This window comes from Microcaecilia unicolor, chromosome 2 (assembly GCF_901765095.1).
Source record: "Microcaecilia unicolor chromosome 2, aMicUni1.1, whole genome shotgun sequence".
Classification (NCBI taxonomy): Eukaryota; Metazoa; Chordata; class Amphibia; order Gymnophiona; family Siphonopidae; genus Microcaecilia; species Microcaecilia unicolor.
The window spans coordinates 239,987,148-240,008,103 of record NC_044032.1 but is presented as its reverse complement, the minus strand read 5'-3'; the positions used below and the strand labels follow the sequence as shown (position 1 = coordinate 240,008,103).

The following is a 20,956-nucleotide window of genomic DNA, read 5'->3' as shown; positions in this document are numbered from 1 at the left end:
GCAGTCACAGATCGCCTCCCGGCCTTCCCTCCCTGTGTCCCACCCTCGTGGTAACCGGAAGTAACATCAGACGAGGGCAGGACATAGGGGAGGGAAGGCCAGAAAAGAGGCGATCTGCGACTGCCGCCTTGAATGCAGGGGGCCCGGAGCCATGGAGGCAGGCAGGTGAGACCGCTCAGTGTGCAGTACTGTCAACAAAGCAGACAGCCTGAGCTGAGATGCATGATAGTGCTTTGTGACCATCAGTGTTCACTACAGACAAGGAAGTAGGGGCAAGGATTACTGATAGATCCCTTCATCTTTGCTGTCAAATCCATGGAATGACCATTCTGTAAATGCAAGGGCTGTGGAGTTGGTACACTAAACCTTCAACTCCAACTCTTCTGTTTTTCTGACTCCTATGTACAGTAAGTCTAAGAGAAGTTTGATTTATTACAGAAACATAGGATATTTCTGTATGCACAAAATGAGGACTAATAGACTACAAAATATATTAGTTTGAACAAAGAACCTAAACAACAAAATATCCTATATAATAATTTGCACTTCTAACGTTCCATCACTGTCTGGCTGCCTGGGTTTGTAACATCTCATGACGTCAGCCAGCTTCCAGCGTTCCATTCCCCCTCACTGCCCCGCCCTCGCATCAAAACGTAATGACGTCAGAGGGCGGAACAATGAGAGGAAAGGGAACACTGGAGGCGAGCTGATGTCAGGATGTTACCAACGGAAGGGAAGCCAGCCAGGCCAACCAGAAAACAAGGTACAAAGGAAGAGAGAATCACGGCACATCGAGGGGAGGGCAGAACAGAATCGATGGACATGGATGGGATGGGAGGAGAAGACAGGAGAGAAGAGAATCGCAGGACACGGATGGGAGGGCAGGGAAGAGGAGAATCGCTGGACATGGAGGGGATGGGAGGGAAGGGGAGAATTGCTGGATATGGAGGGGAGGGCAGGGGAGAGACAAAAAATCGCTTACAAGAGACCCTTCCTAGGGCCTGTTTCATTGTTGAGGAAACGGACTGGGTTCCACTAGTTAAAGTATAAAATGATAAAATTACCATTTATTTATTTGTTACATTTGTATCACATATTTTCCCACCTATTTGCAGTTTCAGTATGAACAATTACAATGTGATGTTGTGGTAGCATAAGGATCATTGGAACAGACACATAGGGAATCGTCGAACGGAAGAGTTATGTGAAGCCATTACGTGTTTTGGTTGCGTTGTGTAGCAGTGTATTGTAATGATATTGTAAGTTTTTATTGTGAAGCTGGAGTCTGAGTCGGTACATTTTTACCGACTCCAACCAAAATTGCTTCCAACTCTGACTGTACAGCCCTGACGAGAACTCTGTGCTTTTCAGCTCACCACTTCTTATAATTGATAAAAGAAGATAGAAAATACATAAAGAAGGGCATCAAAAATGTAAAATGGAATGAGCAGCACATTTATAAAGAGAGGATAAACAAGTTACAGATTTAGAATAGTTACGATAGACCATTATGAAATTAAGGGGGTCTTTTACTAAGCAGTGGTAAACACAACGTGGCTTACTGCTCGCTAAACTGGAAGTACCGCTGGGCTACTGCAGCAGCCCGGTGGGTAGTTCCCACTCCCAGCAGTGTTTACCTGGCAGTAATTGGGCAGTGTTGTGCGCTGTCTGGTTACTGCCGGGTTAGCGCAGGAGCCCTTACCGCCACCTCAGTGGGTGGCGGTAAGTCCCCCCCCCCCCCCTTGAAATGGTCACGCAGCAAGTGCTTCACTTGCTGCACGACCATTTCTCTAAAAAGAACCAGCTTTTTACCCGCTGCAGTAGAAGGGGGACTCAGCGTGCGTCAAAAGCACATGCTGACCCCAGCGCAGGCCCCCTTTTGCTTCAGCTTAGTATAAGGACCCCAAAGTGCTGTGGAGTATGTTAATGGGTTATGGTTGTTTACCCTTTCAGATAGTACAAAGGCTAGGGTACACTCCATAAACTAGCTGTTCGTGCATTTAAAAAATATTTGAGAGCATTTTTTTCAGTGAGTAAATAAACTTTGACATTTATTTGTTATTCACTCTTGACAGTTTTTTCTCCAAAGTTTTATTTATGTATTTTTTTATATTGATGTTCTTATTATCCGATATGCAGCACTCATAAGTGATTAGCCACAGATAAGAGGTAGGTTTATGTGATGAAATGTCAGTTGTCTTGAATATCCCTAGCAAGCAAACCCTAAAGATATTTTGAACTAGCATGGCTGCTTTTATAAGATTTAATTTCTAAACAGGCTATCGGTAAGACCAAATTCCATGACTTAACAGCCATCTCTGGTACTAGCTGTCACCTATTTTGTCACTGTAACAACTGGATCTTTATTAATACGGCTCAGTCTTCCCCTTCCCACCCCATTCTTCCTGGCAGTTAGGTGTCTCACCCTTTCACAGTCCATTTGTCCCTGCTGTCTTAAAACTTGGCCAAAAACTCTGGATGCATGTGACCTCTTGGCCATTCTGTCGAGTCCCATGAGTCAGATGTAGCAGAGTGTTTTTGCTCCAGTGGAAATGTGTCTGAGTTCAGCAGTGACAGTCCAAGATTTTTATTATGAGCTGAGGCAAAGCTAGAGCGTTTATTTGTACGGAAATAAACTTTCATACACCTAGCCCAGTGTATGTGACTGTCTTTTGCAGAGGGGCAGACTAAAGAGCTCATTCTATTATTTCATTTCTTTTTTGAAACTGGGTGTTATAATGCCCTGATAATTTCTGAAATGCACAAAAGACAGGTCCACTTCTACTACTACTACTATAGAACTGCTAATTGTATGCAGCATTGTACACAAACACTTAAGCACTGTTGAACAGTGACAATTTCTTATAATCTACCCAAGGCAAACAGGACAAATAGAGGGTTTCATTTATTACAGAAATCATTAAAACATGGGTGTAAAATAAGTTCCAAGACTCAGTTGTTATCAGAGCCAGCCCATGGGTCTTTGACATCCTAGGTGAACCTTCAAACATATGCTCTTAATCAAGGGGCAGCTGAAGGCCCTCCCCCCATGTCCAGTATCTCCTTTTCCCTTCTGTAGTCCAGCACCTCTCTCCTTCGCAGCTTCCTGAGGTATCCAGTGGGTGGCAGATGAAATAATTTCAGGAAGTCACTCCCAGTAAAAACATTACAGTTGGAAAAATAGCAAGAGACATTATCTCCATAAAGGGGAGGAGATGATCAAAACAAAAACTTCACAAAATATAAGCGAACCATGTAAAAATTAGTGGAAAGCTATGAGCATAAATGCTCATAGTCTAGCCTATAAAATTCCTGATGTTGAAGTCCCTAATGGTGGACATGGACTTGGACATTGTGACCATTACAGAGATAGGGTTCAATGAGTCTCATGATTGGGATATCACCATACTTGGCTATAACCTATTCATTAGGGATAGAGATGGCAAAAAGGAAGGAGGAGGAGTAACTCTCTATATATAAAAGACAATATAAAGCAGCTAAAATACAGGGGGTGCGGGAAATAGAGGACACCCTATGGATTGTGTTGGAAAGAGGAGATAGCACTCTTATCCATCTCAGAAGACCTGGGCAGAGACTTGATCAATGATATTGCAAAGGTGGAGTTGAACGAGAAATTCATGAAAGCATATGCCTTACAGAGGCTTTGTTTAGTAATTCCCAATTGGTGTGACGTGACTTGTGTATTAGGGCTAGAGAGAAGATGGCAGCAGGAAGCACAGCCCAGCAGCAGGAGAAGCATCTACACAAGCCCCAACATTCTTCTTTAATTTGCTGTAAGTCATGCTTCTCCTTTGGCATGCCGGTAATAAGCTGTGCTTATCAGGCTTTCTTCTCCTGTGGCATTGAAAGTGAAAGCATGGTAAGTGTAATTTGCTGCTGACAACTTGGGGAAGGAGTGCAGCTCACAGCAAATTAAGGAGCTTGTGTAGACATGTTTCCTTCTTCTGGGCAGTGCTTTCTGCTACTGCCCTCCCTTTGGAGCTGCTGCCCTGGTGTCACATTGGAAGGGAAGATGATGTACTTTTTGGAGGGGGAGGGGAAGAAAGGAGACAGGGAGACACTGGACCATAGGGGGTGAAGGAAAGGGGATGGGGGGATGCAGGACCATAAGGGTGTAAGGGAAGGGAGAGAGGACAGGAACCATAGGGATTGAGGAGACAGAGCTACAATTGTATCATGGGACGTGAGCTACATTAGGAAAGGAATGGAAAACAAAAATGAGGATGTTATAATGCCTTTGTATCGTTCCATGGTGCGATCACACCTCAAATATTGTGTTCAATTCTGGTCACCACATCTCAGAAAAGATATAGTGGAATTAGAAAAGGTACAGAGAAGGGCGACGAAAATGATAAAGAGGATGGGACGACTGCCCTATGAGGAAAGGCTAAAGCGGCTAGGGCTCTTCAGCTTGGAGAAAAGGCGGCTGAGGGGAGATATGATAGAGGTCTATAAAATAATGAGTGGAGTTGAACGGATAGATGTGAAGCGTCTGTTCACGCTTTCCAAAAATACTAGGACTAGGGGGCATGCGATGAAGCTACAATGTAGTAAATTTAAAACGAATCTGAGAAAATGTTTCTTCACTCAACGTGTAATTAAACTCTGGAATTCGTTGCCAGAGAATGCGGTAAAGGCGGTTAGCTTAGCGGAGTTTAAAAAAAGGTTTGGACGGCTTCCTAAAGGAAAAGTCCATAGACCGTTATTAAATGGACTTGGGGAAAATCCACTATTTCTGGGATAAGCAGTATAAAATGTTTTGTACATTTTTGGGATCTTGCTGGGTATTTGTGACCTGGATTGGCCACTGTTGGAAACAGGATGCTGGGTTCGATGGACCTTTGGTCTTTCCCAGTATGGCAATACTTATGTACTTATGAGGGATGGTGACTTGAGGGGATAGGGGAGAGAGATTCAGGGCACTGGGAGGGGCAAATATCTAAAAATGAATTAATGAGGACAACTTGGAAACAGGCTTTAAATTTGTATACAATTGAATTAAATGTAGCCAAGAGAACGTATTATTCGACATTAGTGGGAATAGAACAACCAAATTTGTGAAAATTATTTGATTTACTGCAAAAAAGTCTAAAATGTCCTATTCTAATCAAGCTCAGCCTTCTGCATAGGCTTTGGCTGATTATTTTGCTTCTAAAGTTAAGATTATTCAGTCTTTTCAGACAATTTTCGGGATTGCTGATTGCTGTGTTGAGCTAATTACTGATAATATAGATTTAGATAAGATTCCAACTAATGGGTCTGAATTTCAGCCTGTTTGTTCATGAACTTTTAGGTCCTTGGGTGAATAGACTATCTGGATCAGAATGTCCATTGGATAGTTATACCTTCTTACTTACTGAAAAATCCTTCATCTGATCTTTTAAATTGGCATATTATTTTTTAACACTACTTTAGACTTGGGTTGTTTTCTGAAGAAATGGGAAGTATTATTTTGACTCCAATACCTAAGCAGCCTGATGGAGACATATATCAAGTTTGTAACTTCAGGCCAATAGCAAATACTCCATTCCTCACTAAGGGCCCCTTTTACTAAGCAGTGGTAGGCCCGACATGGGCTTACCGCTTGTTAAACTCCCCTAGCGTTCCATCATAAATATATTTTTGTAGCACTGGAGTGTACCCGGTGGTAATCAGGCAGTGCTATGCGCTGCCTGGTCACCACCGAGTTATTGTGGCTGGTGGTAAGGGCTCCCCCCCCCCCCCCCCCCAAAAAAAATGGCCACGCTGCAAGTGCTTTACTTGCGCATGGCCATTTCCTGCAGGAAAGAGAAACTTCCATTTTACCTGCTGCGGTAAAAGGGAGCCTCGGTGTGTGTGAAAAACGCGCCAGCGCAGGCCCCCTTTTGCTGCAGTTTGGTACAAAGGGCCCTAAATTGGTTGAATTTGTGGTTGTCTCTCTGTTATGTGACGATTTGGCTAGATGTGCGCTGTTGCATAGTTCACAGATTGGGTTTTGTTCCTTCCATAGTACAGAGACCCTGCTGTTGTCGTTAACTACTGAAGTTAAAGTGGGTGTTGTGCAAAGGTGCTAAGATGGTGGTGTTACAATTCGATATTTCCTTGGCATTTGATACCGTTAATCATGAAATCTTATTAGAATTACTATTCTATTCAATTTTTGTATACCACCCTTTCCAGGGTTCAGTGCGGTTTACTTTCTAGGTGAGACAAAAGCAGATAGTATTAGTGTGAGGTATGAGAAACATTAGAGACCACTGGTGTAATGCATGAGACTAAAAACATTAAAGGAAAGGATAATGGATGATACTAGGAAGTAGAAGTCATGATGGATTATTATGAAGCAGTCTTTGGGAAGAGAAGGGTTTTTAGCCTCTTCCTGAAGTTGAGGTGGCTGTTTTCTGTTCTGATGAGAATAGGTAGAGCGTTCCATATTTTGACTCCAAGTACAGGGATTAGAGAGCTGAAAATTTTCTGATTTTGAATTGTCTTTTGAAATGGTGATGTTAGCATTAGTTGTTTCGGTCTGTTAGACTAGACCAGATATAGCGAATCGGTCTTAGCAGTTCAGAGGTGAAGCCCTGCCTGATTTGAAAAACTAAACGAGCAGCTTTGAACCTGAGTCTTTCTGCTATGGGAAACCAGTGCAGTTTGTTTAGATGAGTTGAAATACTATCTATTCAATCTGTATATTAGTCTTGCAGCTGTATTCTGTATGATTTGCTATTTTTTCTGATATTGACACTTAATACTAAGAAATAGAATGTTACAGTAATCCAAGTAAGGTAGGACTAACATTTGGACTAGTAGTGCAAAGGCTTTTTGGTCGAAGAATGGTCTGACCAGACGTAGCTGTCTCATTAGTGTTTTCTTCCATAGATGATGGGAGGTGAGTGAAGAATCAAGCAAGACCCCTAATACTCTGGTTTCAGCTTTGACCATTGCACAAAGGTATTGATGATGGGACCACAGGATCTTGGTTTTTTGCACATTTGTTTCAATGTATTGGTCAGGGCCCAGGTGCTAACAGCAGTCATACCATTCGCTACAGACTGAGTTGAATCTTTGTTTGATCCTGTTACTGATACGAGAAGCAGGATGTCATCTGTGTAGGATAATAATAGTTAATTAAGTCCCAGGTGTATTGAGGCAAGGGATGATCTAAAGAGGTTGAACAGGATCGGTGAGAGGGGAGAGATCCCTGCGAGACCCCACAATTAGTAGACCAGTAGTTGGAAAGTTGGTTATTTTGCTTGACAGAATAGCTTTGATTTGAAAGGAATTCACTGATCCATTTGAGCACAGTTCCTGTTATTCCTATCTGATTCAGGTGTTCGAGTAGCAATGTGTGATCAACCGCATTGAATGCCGCCGATATATCGAATTGGAAAAGAATTACTTGATCACCTTTGCTTAGGTGTTGTTTGACATATGTAGTTAGAACTAGCAGTAATGTTTCTGTGCTATTTGACTATCTGAAGCCAAATTATGACCAGTGTAAAATAGAAAAATTTTCCCGATAAAAAGAGAGTAGTTTACTCATGTAGGTTTCTATCTGAAGTTGGACTGGTAGGCTCTCTCTTACATTGGTTTTAGTCTTTCATAGAGAATAGACAATATTTAGTATTAAAGGATGGTAGTTTTTCGTCTTCATGGGTGCCCCTTTGTGGAATTCCCCAAGGTTCTTCTATCTCTCCCCTCTTATATAACGTATACATGAGTTTGTTTGGGCAAGGTGTTTTGAATCTTGGTGAGCTTATGTTGTCTAATGGTGATGGCATCGTTGTATTGGTTCCTGTTACTTCGAATGTTGACTCCACCTACTCTCCATCATAAATGATTGTATTGGTAGGATCAGAGACTGGTCCATGTCTGTATGACTTAAATTAAATGCTGGTAAGACCAGGATCTTATGGTTTACTTTAAATTTGCAAAATATCCCACAATGTATTTCAGCTTATGATGGGACACAACTAAATGTTGAGAGGGAGTCCAAAGTCTTTGGAATGTTGTTGGATTCCTCATTGGCGATGGAACCCCAGATTAATAGTCTAGTTCGGAAAGCTTACTTTAAATTGAATCAGTTACATCTGTTATGTTCTTATTTTTTTGCAAGATCGTTTCAGAATTATTGTGCAGCTTTCTGGCTCTATTAGATTATGAAAATTCTTTGTATTTGGGAGTAACCTCAAAGTTGCTTTCTAAAATTCAATTAATTCAACATTTCAGCTGCAAGATTAATTTTTTTCTAAATATCAAATAGATCATGTGACTCCTTTATTGAAGTAGTTACATTGGCTACCGATACAGACTCAGATTCATTTTAAAGTGTTAAGCTTAGTTTTTAATGGGTGCTTGTCCAGATGGTTTATCTCAGTTAGTGAGAATGTTAATTTTTAATGGTAACTCTAGAAGTTGTAATCTGTTACTTCTGGTCTTTCCTACAATCAAGAATGTGAGATTCAAGGCTTTATTTTCTATTTTTAGCTGGTCAATTATGGAAAGGTCTCCCAGTACAATTGCGCTCAGTGAGTTATTACTCTTTGTAAAACATTGAAAATGTATTTGTTTAAGTAAAATATGATGTTATGCTTTTTAAATAATTTTATTTCTGTTTCACATATCAGAAATAACAAATATATCAGCCTCTTTTGATATTGTACTCTTGCCTTGAATCTCAGTTTGAGAGAGCTGGCAAGTGATAAGTCTCGTTTAACATAGCATAACTGAATTGAAAAAAATGGGTTCACGATCTAAAAAGTGGTAATAAAGTCAATACATTCACAAAATGTACCACCTCATAATAGAACAAAAATACACTGTATATCTTTATTGAACACATAAATATTAAAAACTAAATGCACACATTCTCCCAACAGGTGAACCACAGTCCCGCTTGACTATCCTAGAGCATTTGACAATTCTAGTCTAAATGCATGATCCAGATCTTCATTACAGGTGTCCCAACGCTTCACATTCACAAAATATGTGACAATGGGTGTCTATGTACCGCCCACTGGTTTCCACTCTACCACGTTGTGGTCTGAGGATTTTCTAAATTGCGTTTGGGTTCTGGCTCCTTATGATGTCATGTAGAGCCTGGACAAGTCTGGATGCAACTGGTTTTAAAGGGCACAGGGGGTTGACCCGTTCCTATTCTTGAACTGTTCCTGTGGATCTGCTGAGATTCCTTATGGGTGTGAAGATGTTTTGACAGCTTTGGGGACTGTTCTTTTATTGACACTTGTGGCAAGTGATCGATGAAGATATTTTGCTTCATGTGGGTCCATATCTTTTGTGAATGTGGATTAATTTTTGGATTGTGCATTTGGACTGCAATTGTTGAATGCTCTAGGATAGTCATGTGGGACTGTGGTTCACCTGTTGGGAGATTGTGAGCATTTAGTTTTTAATATTTAATATTTGTGTTCAATAAAGATATAAAGAGGTGTATTTTAAAAGCACTTAGACACACAAAGTTCAATAGTAACTGGGGTCTGAGGAAAAAAGCATGAGTTTGGAGACTGGTTGACTGATGCACAAGAGTGACCATTAAACACCGTATATGTTTATATCTGCAGTTGAACTTAGCAATTTTGAAACAGTGACCGATGCTCAAAGGAAATCATATCAAATGAGATGCATGGAAATTCTGCAAGTAAATTGGTAGGGACAGCGCCTAGCACATGCAAAGAACAGTTTCTCGGCAAATGTTAATGTTCTGCACATGCACTTCCTTCTTAAAATCTCAGCTTTCCACTCCTACAGTGCACATGACCAGCTAAACTCCAAAATGTGTATGCGTCAAGCTATAAAATCTTTTTTATTTCATTAGAAGGCTATTGCAAAACAGTTGCAGTAACTTAAGAACCTGGATCTTTAATGGTTCCTGTTTCCAGTTCAGGTTAATTAGGCTGCAGAGGTCGGCGATTTCAAATCCAGTTTTGAGGCCATTTCTTCAGTAAAAGTAGCATGCTGACTGGTATGATAGGCATAGGTATCATAACTTGAGGGGCATCACTTTTTCAAGTTTTAAAAGGCTGATTTTACGCAAAAGAAAAGTACCTTGGTTGAGTTGTGTGAGTTTAAAATAGTAACTTTAGAAATTAGTAACTCCAGTCTTTTCAATTGTTCTATGTTAGTAGAATTATGGGACCAGGATGGGTATGGGTTCGTGTTTTCTACAGCTTTAATCTAGCAACCTGTCTAGTGCAAGCAGACTGCTTCCCATAAAAAGACAACTGCAGACCTGGTAGGCGCTCCTTTTTGTGTGTGCATGAAACGTCTGTGCGTCGCTCAGAATACTCATTTTAATACTAATAAGCTCTTTGTAACAGGGCATAGCCAGACTTCGGCGGGAGGGGGTCCAGAGCCCATGGTGAGGGGGCACATTTTAGCCCCCCTGGCCACCGCCACCACCACCTTTGACCCCACCCCCAGCGCCAACCCTTTTGACCCCCTCTTCCCGCCGTCGGGTACCTTTGCTGGTGGGGGTCCCCAACCCCCGTCAGCCGAAGTCCTCTTCAACAGCGCAGCCACGTTGCTGATCTGCAAGGGCAGGCTTCTGTTTCTGTGAGTCTGACGTCCTGCACATATGTGCAGGATGTCAGACTCACAGAAACAGCAGCCTGCCCTTGCAGACCAGCAACGCGACCGCACCAGAGAAGAAGACCGGCTGGCGGGCGTTGGGGACCTCCGCCAGCAAAGGTACCCGACGACGGCGGCAGGAGGGGGGGTCGAAGGGGTTGGCAGCGGGGGGGCCAGGGCCAAATCTAAGGGGGCCCCTGCCCCCGTGGCCCCACATAGCTATGCGCCTGCTTTGTAATACATCGGAATAGGATTATCATAGCTGCTACAGTGAGAGTGTTGCTGAACTCCTTTGTCATTAGACACTAAATAATGTGCGCACTAGACCGGCTACAGCCGGTATAAATAAATCATTGCCAGCATGGTAAAGCTTTGTGAATTGAGCCCTGGGTGAGGGAGGTGCATGAGGATTGGGTGGGGGGGGGGGGGATTGATGGAAACATCAGGAAGGATTGATAGCGAAAGCAGCTTTGGAAATATGCATCTCTAATAAATGTATAACTTGCTCAGTACAGGAGGAAATGTGTTTGTTTTTTTTTTATCTCTCCAGTGTTTTGCCTTCATGTATCTGTACAGTATTCAAGGTGCATACAGGGGCGTATCTGCGTGGGGCCACAGGGGCCTGGGCCCCCGCAGATTTCGCCCTGGCCCCCCTCCCCGCCGTCAACCCTCCCCCGCTGCTTACTTTTGCTGGCGCCGAGGTCCGACCCGCAATCTCCGTTTTTCGTCTTCCTCCGTGGCCATGCTTCCAGGAAGTAACGCTGCAGTGCTGATTCGTTGAATCCAGTTCGGCGTCTGACGTCAGACGTCGAACTGGGGTCAACGAATCAGCACTGCAGCGTTACTTCCTGGAAGCATGGCCACGGAGGAAGACGAAAAACGGAGACTGCGGGTCGGGACCTCGGCGCCAGCAAAAGTAAGCAGCGGGGGAGGGTTGACAGCGGGGAGGGGGTGGAGAGAGGCGGGGGGGGGGGGGGAGGGAGGCAAAAATGTGCCCCCCCTCTCTGGCTCTGGCCCCCCCTACCGCCGGATTCCAGATACGCCCCTGGGTGCATACTGTTTAGTCCAAAGGCAAAGGGGAACATGTAAACAAAGTTTTGCAATTTGTTGTGAAAGCCTGACAGGTTGCATATTGCTAAAGTAAGGTTTGGCCTGCAGTCTGTTCTGTAGAGCTACCCCAGTCCCCAGTAAGTATCTGGTTACCCACATAGGAGGTTTTGCCTTCTGGGAACCTTCTATTATCAAGCACAGCTTACAAAGTGCTTCACTTTGTTGACAGATCCCCAGATTAAAATCAGCAGCATCTAACTTTTCCCAGAATTCCCTCCTTCATTCACACTTTCCAATAAAGACCCTTTAGGGTGGCATGCAATCTGACAGATTATTTTCACAGCATTAGCTGAAATTGATATTTGCTAGTTACACATTGAATTGTAACTTAATAACATTAGCAGTATTTCTAAATGATTTTAGCTGTCAACTGTTGACAGACACGCAAACAAAACCACCCAGACTGGTTCCTTTAACATAAACTTCTTTACAACACAGAATACAGTTTTAACAGTGGAATAAATAGGTCATAGCTTGCAACCAATACAATGCCTTGTAAAACGTATTCACAACCTTCTATGTTTTTTTTTTAATTTTGCCTTCTAAAAATACAAATCAAAATTCATTAAAGCAACAGTGTATTACACTGATATACACAACATATTCTACTTTTGCAAGTACTGTACAATTACAAAATATATTTTTTTAAAAACTACTCCACAGAGACAGAACTCATTCATCTCAATATGCAATTATATTTCTGTTGTTGACTTCAGACTGTAAACAATGAGGGCTTTCCTACCTCCTCATGGTTCAGAGTCTGAGGTAGGATCTTGAGCAGGATGAGTTTTAAATCTTCTCAGGCACAAGCCTGATACCTCCAGGTGGTTATATCCCATGATCATAGCTGATGATGCAGCAGCTGTGACGGAAGTCATCTGTTTCCTGTGCCTAGCTGACACCTGGTTGCTTATGCCTTAATCCTGCATGCCTACTTCCATCTCTCCCTCCCTCTATCTGACCTTAGAGCAAATAAATCGGGAGGCTGGTCGCAGGGGCAGAAAGTACAACAGCTGCTTTTCACCTTTCCCCCACATGCTTTCAGTTTAGAAAGGACACTTGTGTCAGACTGGGTGGATAAACAGTTGCAGGAACTCATTCTGTGTCCTCCACATTGCTAACTTCACTCCTGCTGCAGCCTGGGGAGGGAGGAAGTGGGGGACTTAAGTACTTCTACATACCGGCCCAAAGAGGGGCAAAATGCTGGTATAATACTGGACCCACCCTACTTTAGGATCTGGGCATCAACATTATTTATTTATTTAGATTTCTCTCACACCTTTTTCAGTAGTAGCTCAAGGTGAGTTACAGTCAGTTACACTGGATATTTCTCTGTCCCAGGAGGGCTCACAATCTAAGTTTGTACCTGAGGCAATGGAGGGTTAAGTGACTTGCCCAAGATCACAAGGAGCAGCAGTGGGATTTGAACCGGCCACCTCTGGTTTGCAAGACTGGTGCTGTAACCACTAGGCCACTTCTCCACTCCACATTGTATTGAAATTGTTGGCACAGGTGCCTGAGACATTTCCAGCCCTGGTTATAGTTATAAGGTAAATAAATGTAAATACAAGTCAAGGAATTCCAGAACTGTGGATACTCCAGTAACTGTAACTCAGATTTTATTTGAAACACAGTCTGACAAATTCCGTAGTTTCACTGTCGCTTTTAGAGCACAAGAGCGGCAACTCTCTGACAGAGTGGTATGGGCTAAGCAACATCTGACACGAGCTCCACCCAGCTTAAACTGGAACACCAGTTACTGTTAAACCAACCAGCCATGCCTCTCGCCAGGATACAGCTTTACAGTACAAATAAAAAATATTTGTGTTGGATGAAGAATATATACAGAGAAAAGTCAAATAGGAAAAGGGTCTCTCTCCTGCTGCATAAGTAATAATTTGGTTTCAGTACAGTGCAAATAAGGGTCAGTAAACAAGCTGTAAGTAATACTTTTTCTGTTGGAATAATTAAATATATTTGTGACATGTTTTCCAGGGTTAGCCTCTTGTCATGAAGTCAGTGAAGAATTAGAGCAGTGCTTATGGGTTTAAACAGAGAGGATGCCTCTTAAATGTGTCAAGAGATGTATTAAGTTTGTCTAAAAAGGTATTGGTTACAAACATGCTGACCCTTATTTGCACACATTTGTGCAGACTAACTTAACTACAATTCTGCTTGACATAGCAAAGTGATAGTTTAGGAATGGAGAGGTTGCTCTGTACATCATCATCCTTGCAAGCTGGGTTCAGTCTATATATACATAGATATCTGATTCAGATGTAAACAAATTTTTTTTTTATTTATGAAAACATTACCATACCACCTACTTATTAATGAAAACAATCTAAGTGGTTTACAAATTACAAAAAAATAAAACCTCCTCCCCCCACACACATTTTCTTTTGTATTGGAAGATATATAGGTTCACCAGGCAACATGACAGACCCCATAGATCTACCAACCAGAAACACAACCAGATCATCACAAACATACCTAAACCTCCACTACCCAAACTGCAAAGGACTCAAATACAAAGCAACCTACGCATCCAGCTTCTCCTGTATAAGCACACAACTATGGAACTCACTGCCAAAAGCTGTGAAAACAACCTACGACCATCTAAACTTCAGGAAATCACTAAAAAACAACCTGTTCAAAAAAGCATACCCTACCGACCCAACATATATGCCTGCACTCTGCAACACAGCAAAACCAAAGCTCGTAATGGACACTATATAACCTCTCCGATCCCCATTGTGCCTGAACCTTAATCGACCACAACATCACCATGTATTTGTTTCTCTACCGGACTTGGCGAATGCCTTTACGGTACTATGTAAGCCACATTGAGCCTGCAAATATGTGGGAAAATGTGGGATACAAATGTAACAAATAAATTTACCCCATTGTACCTCTTCCTCCAACAAAGGGGGCTGTAAGAAAGACATTCACTGTCTACAAGTGATACAAAATGCCACTATACGATTACTTGTGCAAAACAGTTCAATCGGGTTACTCCTTTACTCTGTGATGAACACTGATTGCCTGTTTCTTACCATATTTCTTATGAATTGCTTTAGTCTACAAAATCTTTCACTCCAGCCAGCCTATTTATCTTTCTCAACACTTGGTACCATATCGCCCATAACATCAGAAACACTCTCCCCATTAGTAAGCACTAAGTCCAGTATGGCCCCATCCCCTGTGGGTTCCATTATCAACTGCTGGAATAGTTCCCCTTGTAGAGAATCCAGGATCTTCCTGCGTCTGAAAGACCCAATCAACATCTGACATATTAAAATCACCTATTAGTATTACTCAGTGGCGTACCAAGGTGGGGGCGGTCCGCCCCGGGTGCACACTGCACAGCTTTGTTTGTTTCCATGCTTCCTCTGCCCCGGAACAGGAAGTAACCTGTTCCGGGGCAGAGGGAGCATGGAAACAAACAAAGCTGACCGGTGCGCAGCACCCCCCCCCCCCCCCCCCCCAGCGGCGTGCACTCGGGGGAGGGGGTTCTTTTGCCGGGGGGGGGGGGGGCACATCGGCGATCCACATCAGCGATCCGCTCCGGGTGTCAGCCTCCCTATGAGTGCCACTGGCATTACTTCCCCTTTCACAGCTATATTGTGAATGTCTTCAATTAAATCTCTGTCCATTTCTTCTGTCTGTAAAGGAGGCCTGTATATCACACCAATCAAACATATAAACGGCAACTGACCGTACTCGCTTGCAAATGCACAGTACAGACTTCCCTCTCTGTCCCGCCCTCGCGTCATGACGTCAGAGGGCGGAACAGAGAGGGAAACGGAGTCGAATTGTCGGATGCCACCGCTACCGCCTGGAAAGGAACATCGTGCGAAACAACCTCCACCTTCCCCCCCCCCCATCCCCGCCGCCGCTCCTGCCCCCCTCCATATCGGGCCCCCTGCACTGACCTGACAGCGCCTCTCACCTCCGTGTGGAAGCGCTGCAGGCAGCAGCAGAGCTGTCTGCTGCTGCCTGTAGCGCTTTCACATGGAGGTGAGAGGCGCTGTCAGTGCAGGGGGCCCGGCACGGAGGGGGGAGGGAGCGGTGGCGATGAGGGTAGCTGGACATGGGGGGAGGGCAGGGGGAGAGGCCATGGTTGCTGGACTTGGGGTGAGAGCAGGGCACAGAGGAGGGTTACTGGACATGGGGGGAGGCCAAGGGAAAGAGGAGGGTCACTGGATATGGGGGGGGAGGCCAAGGGAAAGAGGAGGGTCGCTGGACGGGGGGGGGGAGGCCAAGGGAAAGAGGAGGGTCGCTGGACATGGGGGGAGGGGGAGGCCAAGGGAAAGAGGGGGGTCGCTGGACATGGGGGGAGGGGGAGGCCAAGGGAAAGAGGAGGGTCGCTGGATATGAGGGGGAGGATCGGTGGATGGGGTGAGGCCAGGGGAGAGGAGGGCTGCAATACTCACCCGTTTTTACGGGCTTAACGGCTAGTGTAAATAAATTTGCCATTCCCTCTTTCCAAGCTGACCGACAGTGCCTCTTCCTTACTCTGTAGGTCCTGCAATTGTGTGGCTTCAATATTATCCTTAACATGTAATGCCACTCCCCCTCCCTGTCCTTTTTTTGAACAGATTATAGTGCGTTATAAGTATATCCCTCTCCTTTGGAAATGGAGAGGTGACCTAAAAAGAAATCCCTGGAGCGAGCAAGCAAGTGAAGAAGCTCCTTAAAGAGAAAATTAAACTAAGTCCTCTCTACTAAGATAAGAAAAAAAATAAAAATAAAGCAACAGATATCCCAGCAATATAAAATTAGAATTTAAATAAACCCTTTCCTAAAATAAATAAATCATGCACAGCACTGGTTGCAAAAAAATGACAAAAAAAAAAATCTTACTTCGGTCTACAATGTCTTGGCTGGAGAACCTATAAATCAAAATTGATCAGCCTTGGAGGGTGGCTAAGTGGGAGGGAGGGAGAAGTACTTGTTCTCTGATTTCAACTCCTGTGGAAAGAGACTAGGACCAATCTGATTAGTAAAATTAAATGCCCAGATAATAAAGATAGAATATGTTTTATTTTCAGTTAAGTCACTGGAATTTGTCTGCTTTTAAAATGTGCAACCCTGATAACTTTGTATTTTGCACAGTACACAAGTAAATGCATTTTGTTTCTCCAGCTCTGCATTGTATGCAGACTTCTTGTGGTTCCTATTTCTAGCTTATGGTTGCTTATTATGTATTTGAGGCTCTGTCAAGACAGAAATGCAGTAATCCTGCTAGTGTTTTGTTGCTGTGTAGGATCTGTAGTAATTTTGACTTATCTTTTTCCAGCTGGAAGTATATTTGTATTCTAGAATTCTGCCTTTTATAAGTGGGTTTGTTACTATTTGAGTTCCAGATGTTAATGTTGTTTTATTATGACGGGTTTTCTGTATAAGTTTGGAATGTGTTTTTTGCAGGGTTTGGCTACTTCTAACAGTATTTGGTACTGGGAAGTTTGAGTTGCTGTAACTGATATGACTCCAGCATTTGTCTACTGTGTACATTGTTCTTTACCTATGAAGATATAATTGTATATATCTGTTTTGTACATACTTTATAAAGATCAATAAAATTATGTTAAAAATAGGGTGGTAGAGCTAATTCCATATTGATACAAATTGGTTTATTTCTGTTTTGTAAAACTTAGTGACAATGGTTTAAAAAAAAAAACCCACACGTACGTGTGGTGAGGATTTTTCCCTTTTAAAATTGCCCACCCAAGTTACATCATGGAGGGGGCTGTCTGGCCCTGCCCCGCCCTATCCCTATGCTTCAGCTTCCCCAAACAAGTAAGTTGCTGGCAACCTATGGTTTCTTACCTTTAACTGGTGTTTTCTGTAGACAGCAGGATTGATAAGTCACAGTTCCACCCATAATCCCAAGAGTTCATTTTACTTTTTGAGCTGAGGGGGCCATGCAAGCTCAGAACTTTACACTTATTTCTGAGCTGTGAAACAGCAATTCGTCCCAGTGTCATTGGGTGGCTTCACCCACTTGTATTCCTTTTCAATTCTGCTGTTTATGAAAAACACTAGTAAAAAAGCCCCGTTTCTGATGCAAATGAAACGGGGGGCTAGCAATGTTTTCTTCTGTGTGCATGTGGGAGTGTGTGTGTCCCTGCCCTCTGGCCTCTCTCCCCTCCCCCCTCTGTGTCCTTCACTGTTACAGAGCCAGCGATTTGATTTCGTGCTCTGCTGTTTTCCTTCACTGACTGTGTTACAGAGAGGGCGGGGCAGACACTCATAGGGAAACCGGATATCTCGCCCTCTTCACACTTCCGGCTGGAGGCTTCATAGAACGTTGGTGTTGCTTTTTATATAGAGAGATTACAGATAAGCAACATTGTGATACACGCAAAACATAAATTTTAGATCAGAAGCATCGGCCAGCTTGGAGTTTGATTTTGCCCCACTTCTGCATAATTTCAGTGGTCTGTATTACACTGTTTTTGTTTCTCATCTTTATGTGTGTCTTACAGTAAATACAAGTAATCAAAGTACACTAAAGTCCATCATGAAAAAGGAGGATGGAAAGAAAAAGTCCAGCAGTGCAAAAAAGAACCTTCAATTTGTTGGCATCAATGGAGGGTAAGAACAGATCTGTCCTTTTTTTTTTTTTTTTTTTTTTTAATCTTTAGTTCTGTCCCTCACCTCCGTACCTTATACCTTAGACACTGGAAACCACAACAGATAGGGGTATACAATTCAGAGAAGACTGAGGAACTTGGGCCAAGGTGTGACCTTTATAGTTCAAATGGTTTTTAAGTCATTACTTGGAGAAGTTGAGGCAAAGAAATGTGTGTATGGGGACATAGAGTTGATAGCTGTGTGGGAATGGAGTGGAGGCATAGAGAGAGAGAGACTTTTGAGCGATAGGGTAACTAAATGTGAGTGCCTGATATACCGTAGAAACAGAGTACAAACCCAAGAGTTCAATTTCTAACTATAAGTCATACATAAATAGAATCACGGCTCTTTACAACATACTAAATAAATAAACTTGTATTTGTTTTGTGTGTGTTTGCTGAATTACTCAACTAAAAAAAATGACTTTTAAAGCTTATTTTCGAGTTGGAAAAAGATTTATAAAGAAAAAAAAAAGCAATTTGCTTTATCAAGTTGAGCAAAATAATTCTGGATGTAGAAAGTTTATAATAAATCATGAATCATCCTTTTCACCAACTGACTCGTTGAAAACACATAACCTCTGATCTCTTTGTAAAACTGCATAATAACATTTGTCCAGTAGCATTACGATAGATGTTGGGTTTTCAGTGCCAGCCAACCTTTCTTGAAGATTGTTTTCCATTTGAAACATTTTCCAAGGGTAGCAAGACACCAGAATATCTAGCACTAATGATTACACAAAGCAGATGGTGGCTTTACTTATCGTGCTAAGGCATATCAGATGCTATCATTGGACAATATCTGTATACCATAATCATGGATCTAGCACCCTCAGTTATTGAGCAGTCTTTACTCTTTGGAATCTATAGGACTGTTTATACTAAGCATTTTTCCATAAGCAAAGGATGGAGGAAACCTGTAATACATCTGTTTTATAAAATGTCTTGGCATCACTCAATGCTGCTAACTTCTGCTGGTTCTAACTTGTATTTGGGGGCTCTTTTACTAAAAATAAAAGTGCAGTAAAGTTTGTACTTGCTGCTCTTTAACAGCAAAAATTAACGTGATCAGTGCAGAGGCTGTGTTGTAACTGTTAAGGGCATATCCAGCATGTTCTCTGTAGTTACCACACAAGTATCCTTTACTGTGCATCAGGGGCGTAGCTAGACCTTTCGGTAGGAGGGGGCCAGAGCCCCGCTGCTGCCGCCCTGCCGCTCCCCACCCACTTCCGCAGCAAATACCTTGGCTGTGGGGCCCCAACCCCCGCCAGCTGAAGCATTGTCCAGCGCCGGTCTCTGGCACCACCGCGTTGCCTGCCCTGCTCTGTTTTCCCCTCACGTCCTGCACACTCCTTTTAGTGAAATTGAGCATGCTCAGTTTCACTAAAAGGAGCGTGCCGGACGTGAGGGGAAGACAGAGCAAGGCAGCGCAGCGGCGCCGGAGACCGGCGCTGGACAACAGTTCAGCCCCGCCAGCAAAACCAGGGGCCCAGAGGAATTTGGGGGGGGGGGGCAGGCCCCTGTGGCCCCCATGTAGCTACGCCACTGCTGTGCATTACGTTTACTCTTGGGATCCTTTTACTAAACTATGGTAAAGAGTGGCCTTAGCACTCCCTTATGCAAGTCATACCTGCACGCTAAGGCCACTTTTTACCTCTGGGGTAAAATGACCAGTTTTTCTATTTTCTTTATTAATGGCCATGCACTAATTTTGACATTAGCGAGTGAGCCCCTACCGCCACTCATTATGTAGGGAGTGAGGGCTCACACGCTAATTGGTTAGCATTCGGCAGTGTAGCCTCAGTAACGGATTAGCACAGAACATTCACGCTCTCTGCTCCCAGACCTGCCCCCAGCACTAAAAAATAAATGTTAATTTTTAGCACTGGGGGGTAGCATGCACACAAACCAAAATTACCGCAGGACACCTCGGCACAACCAATTTTTGCTATGGTAAGCATGCAGCATTAGTGCTTACCGCAGCTTTATACAAGGGTGCCTTAGTATTGCATTTAATGCCTCCTCTTGAGACATCTGTGCACCAACTGCAACGTGTAGCTCACATCTAATCTCTGCCCATAACCCGCCCAAAAGCTCTTCCATACCTCAACAAGCAGTTAACAGCTAGCACGCTAACCCTCGAATTCTATAAAAATTGTGCATGCAAATTTAATTGAATAACTAATTGAGATTAACAAGCAGTTTTGGTGCTAACTGTATTTAATCAAAATATACATGTGTAAATTTAGGCGTGGGGTCCATGTGTAAATTTTACACACAGATTCAAAAGGGGGCGTGGCCACGAGAGGGTTCAGGGGCGTTCTTTTAATTTATGTACATAGGTGTGGGGATTTACACCAAGGTTTTGTTGGTATAAAGGGTCATGCTGTTTATAGAATATCACTAAGCGCTATTTGTTTTATAACAATTTTTTAGCGCATGGTAGCCTTTACCACGGACCCATGCTAACTTTTGGTTTCTGTTTATAGTAGCTCAAGGCAAGTTACGTTCAGGTACAGTCTTGTGCACTCTTTTCCCTCTGGGTCATCTCCCTTTCAGCAGCCTAACCCTTATAACAGGGACAGAAGAAATTATTTTATGTCCTTCTACCAGTGCAAGAA

General features: G+C 43.1%; 1 protein-coding gene across 3 annotated transcripts in view; it reads left to right on the top strand.

Moving 5' to 3' along the window:
- The window catches only part of KANK1 (KN motif and ankyrin repeat domains 1), a 305,894-nt gene that overhangs the window by 239,228 nt on the left and 45,710 nt on the right, over nucleotides 1-20,956 (top strand). For all 3 annotated transcript variants that reach the window (XM_030193831.1, XM_030193830.1, XM_030193832.1), the window contains exon 4: nucleotides 18,189-18,297. In XM_030193831.1, coding sequence (XP_030049691.1) covers nucleotides 18,189-18,297 — 109 coding nt within the window. The remainder of the gene's footprint in view (nucleotides 1-18,188; nucleotides 18,298-20,956) is intronic.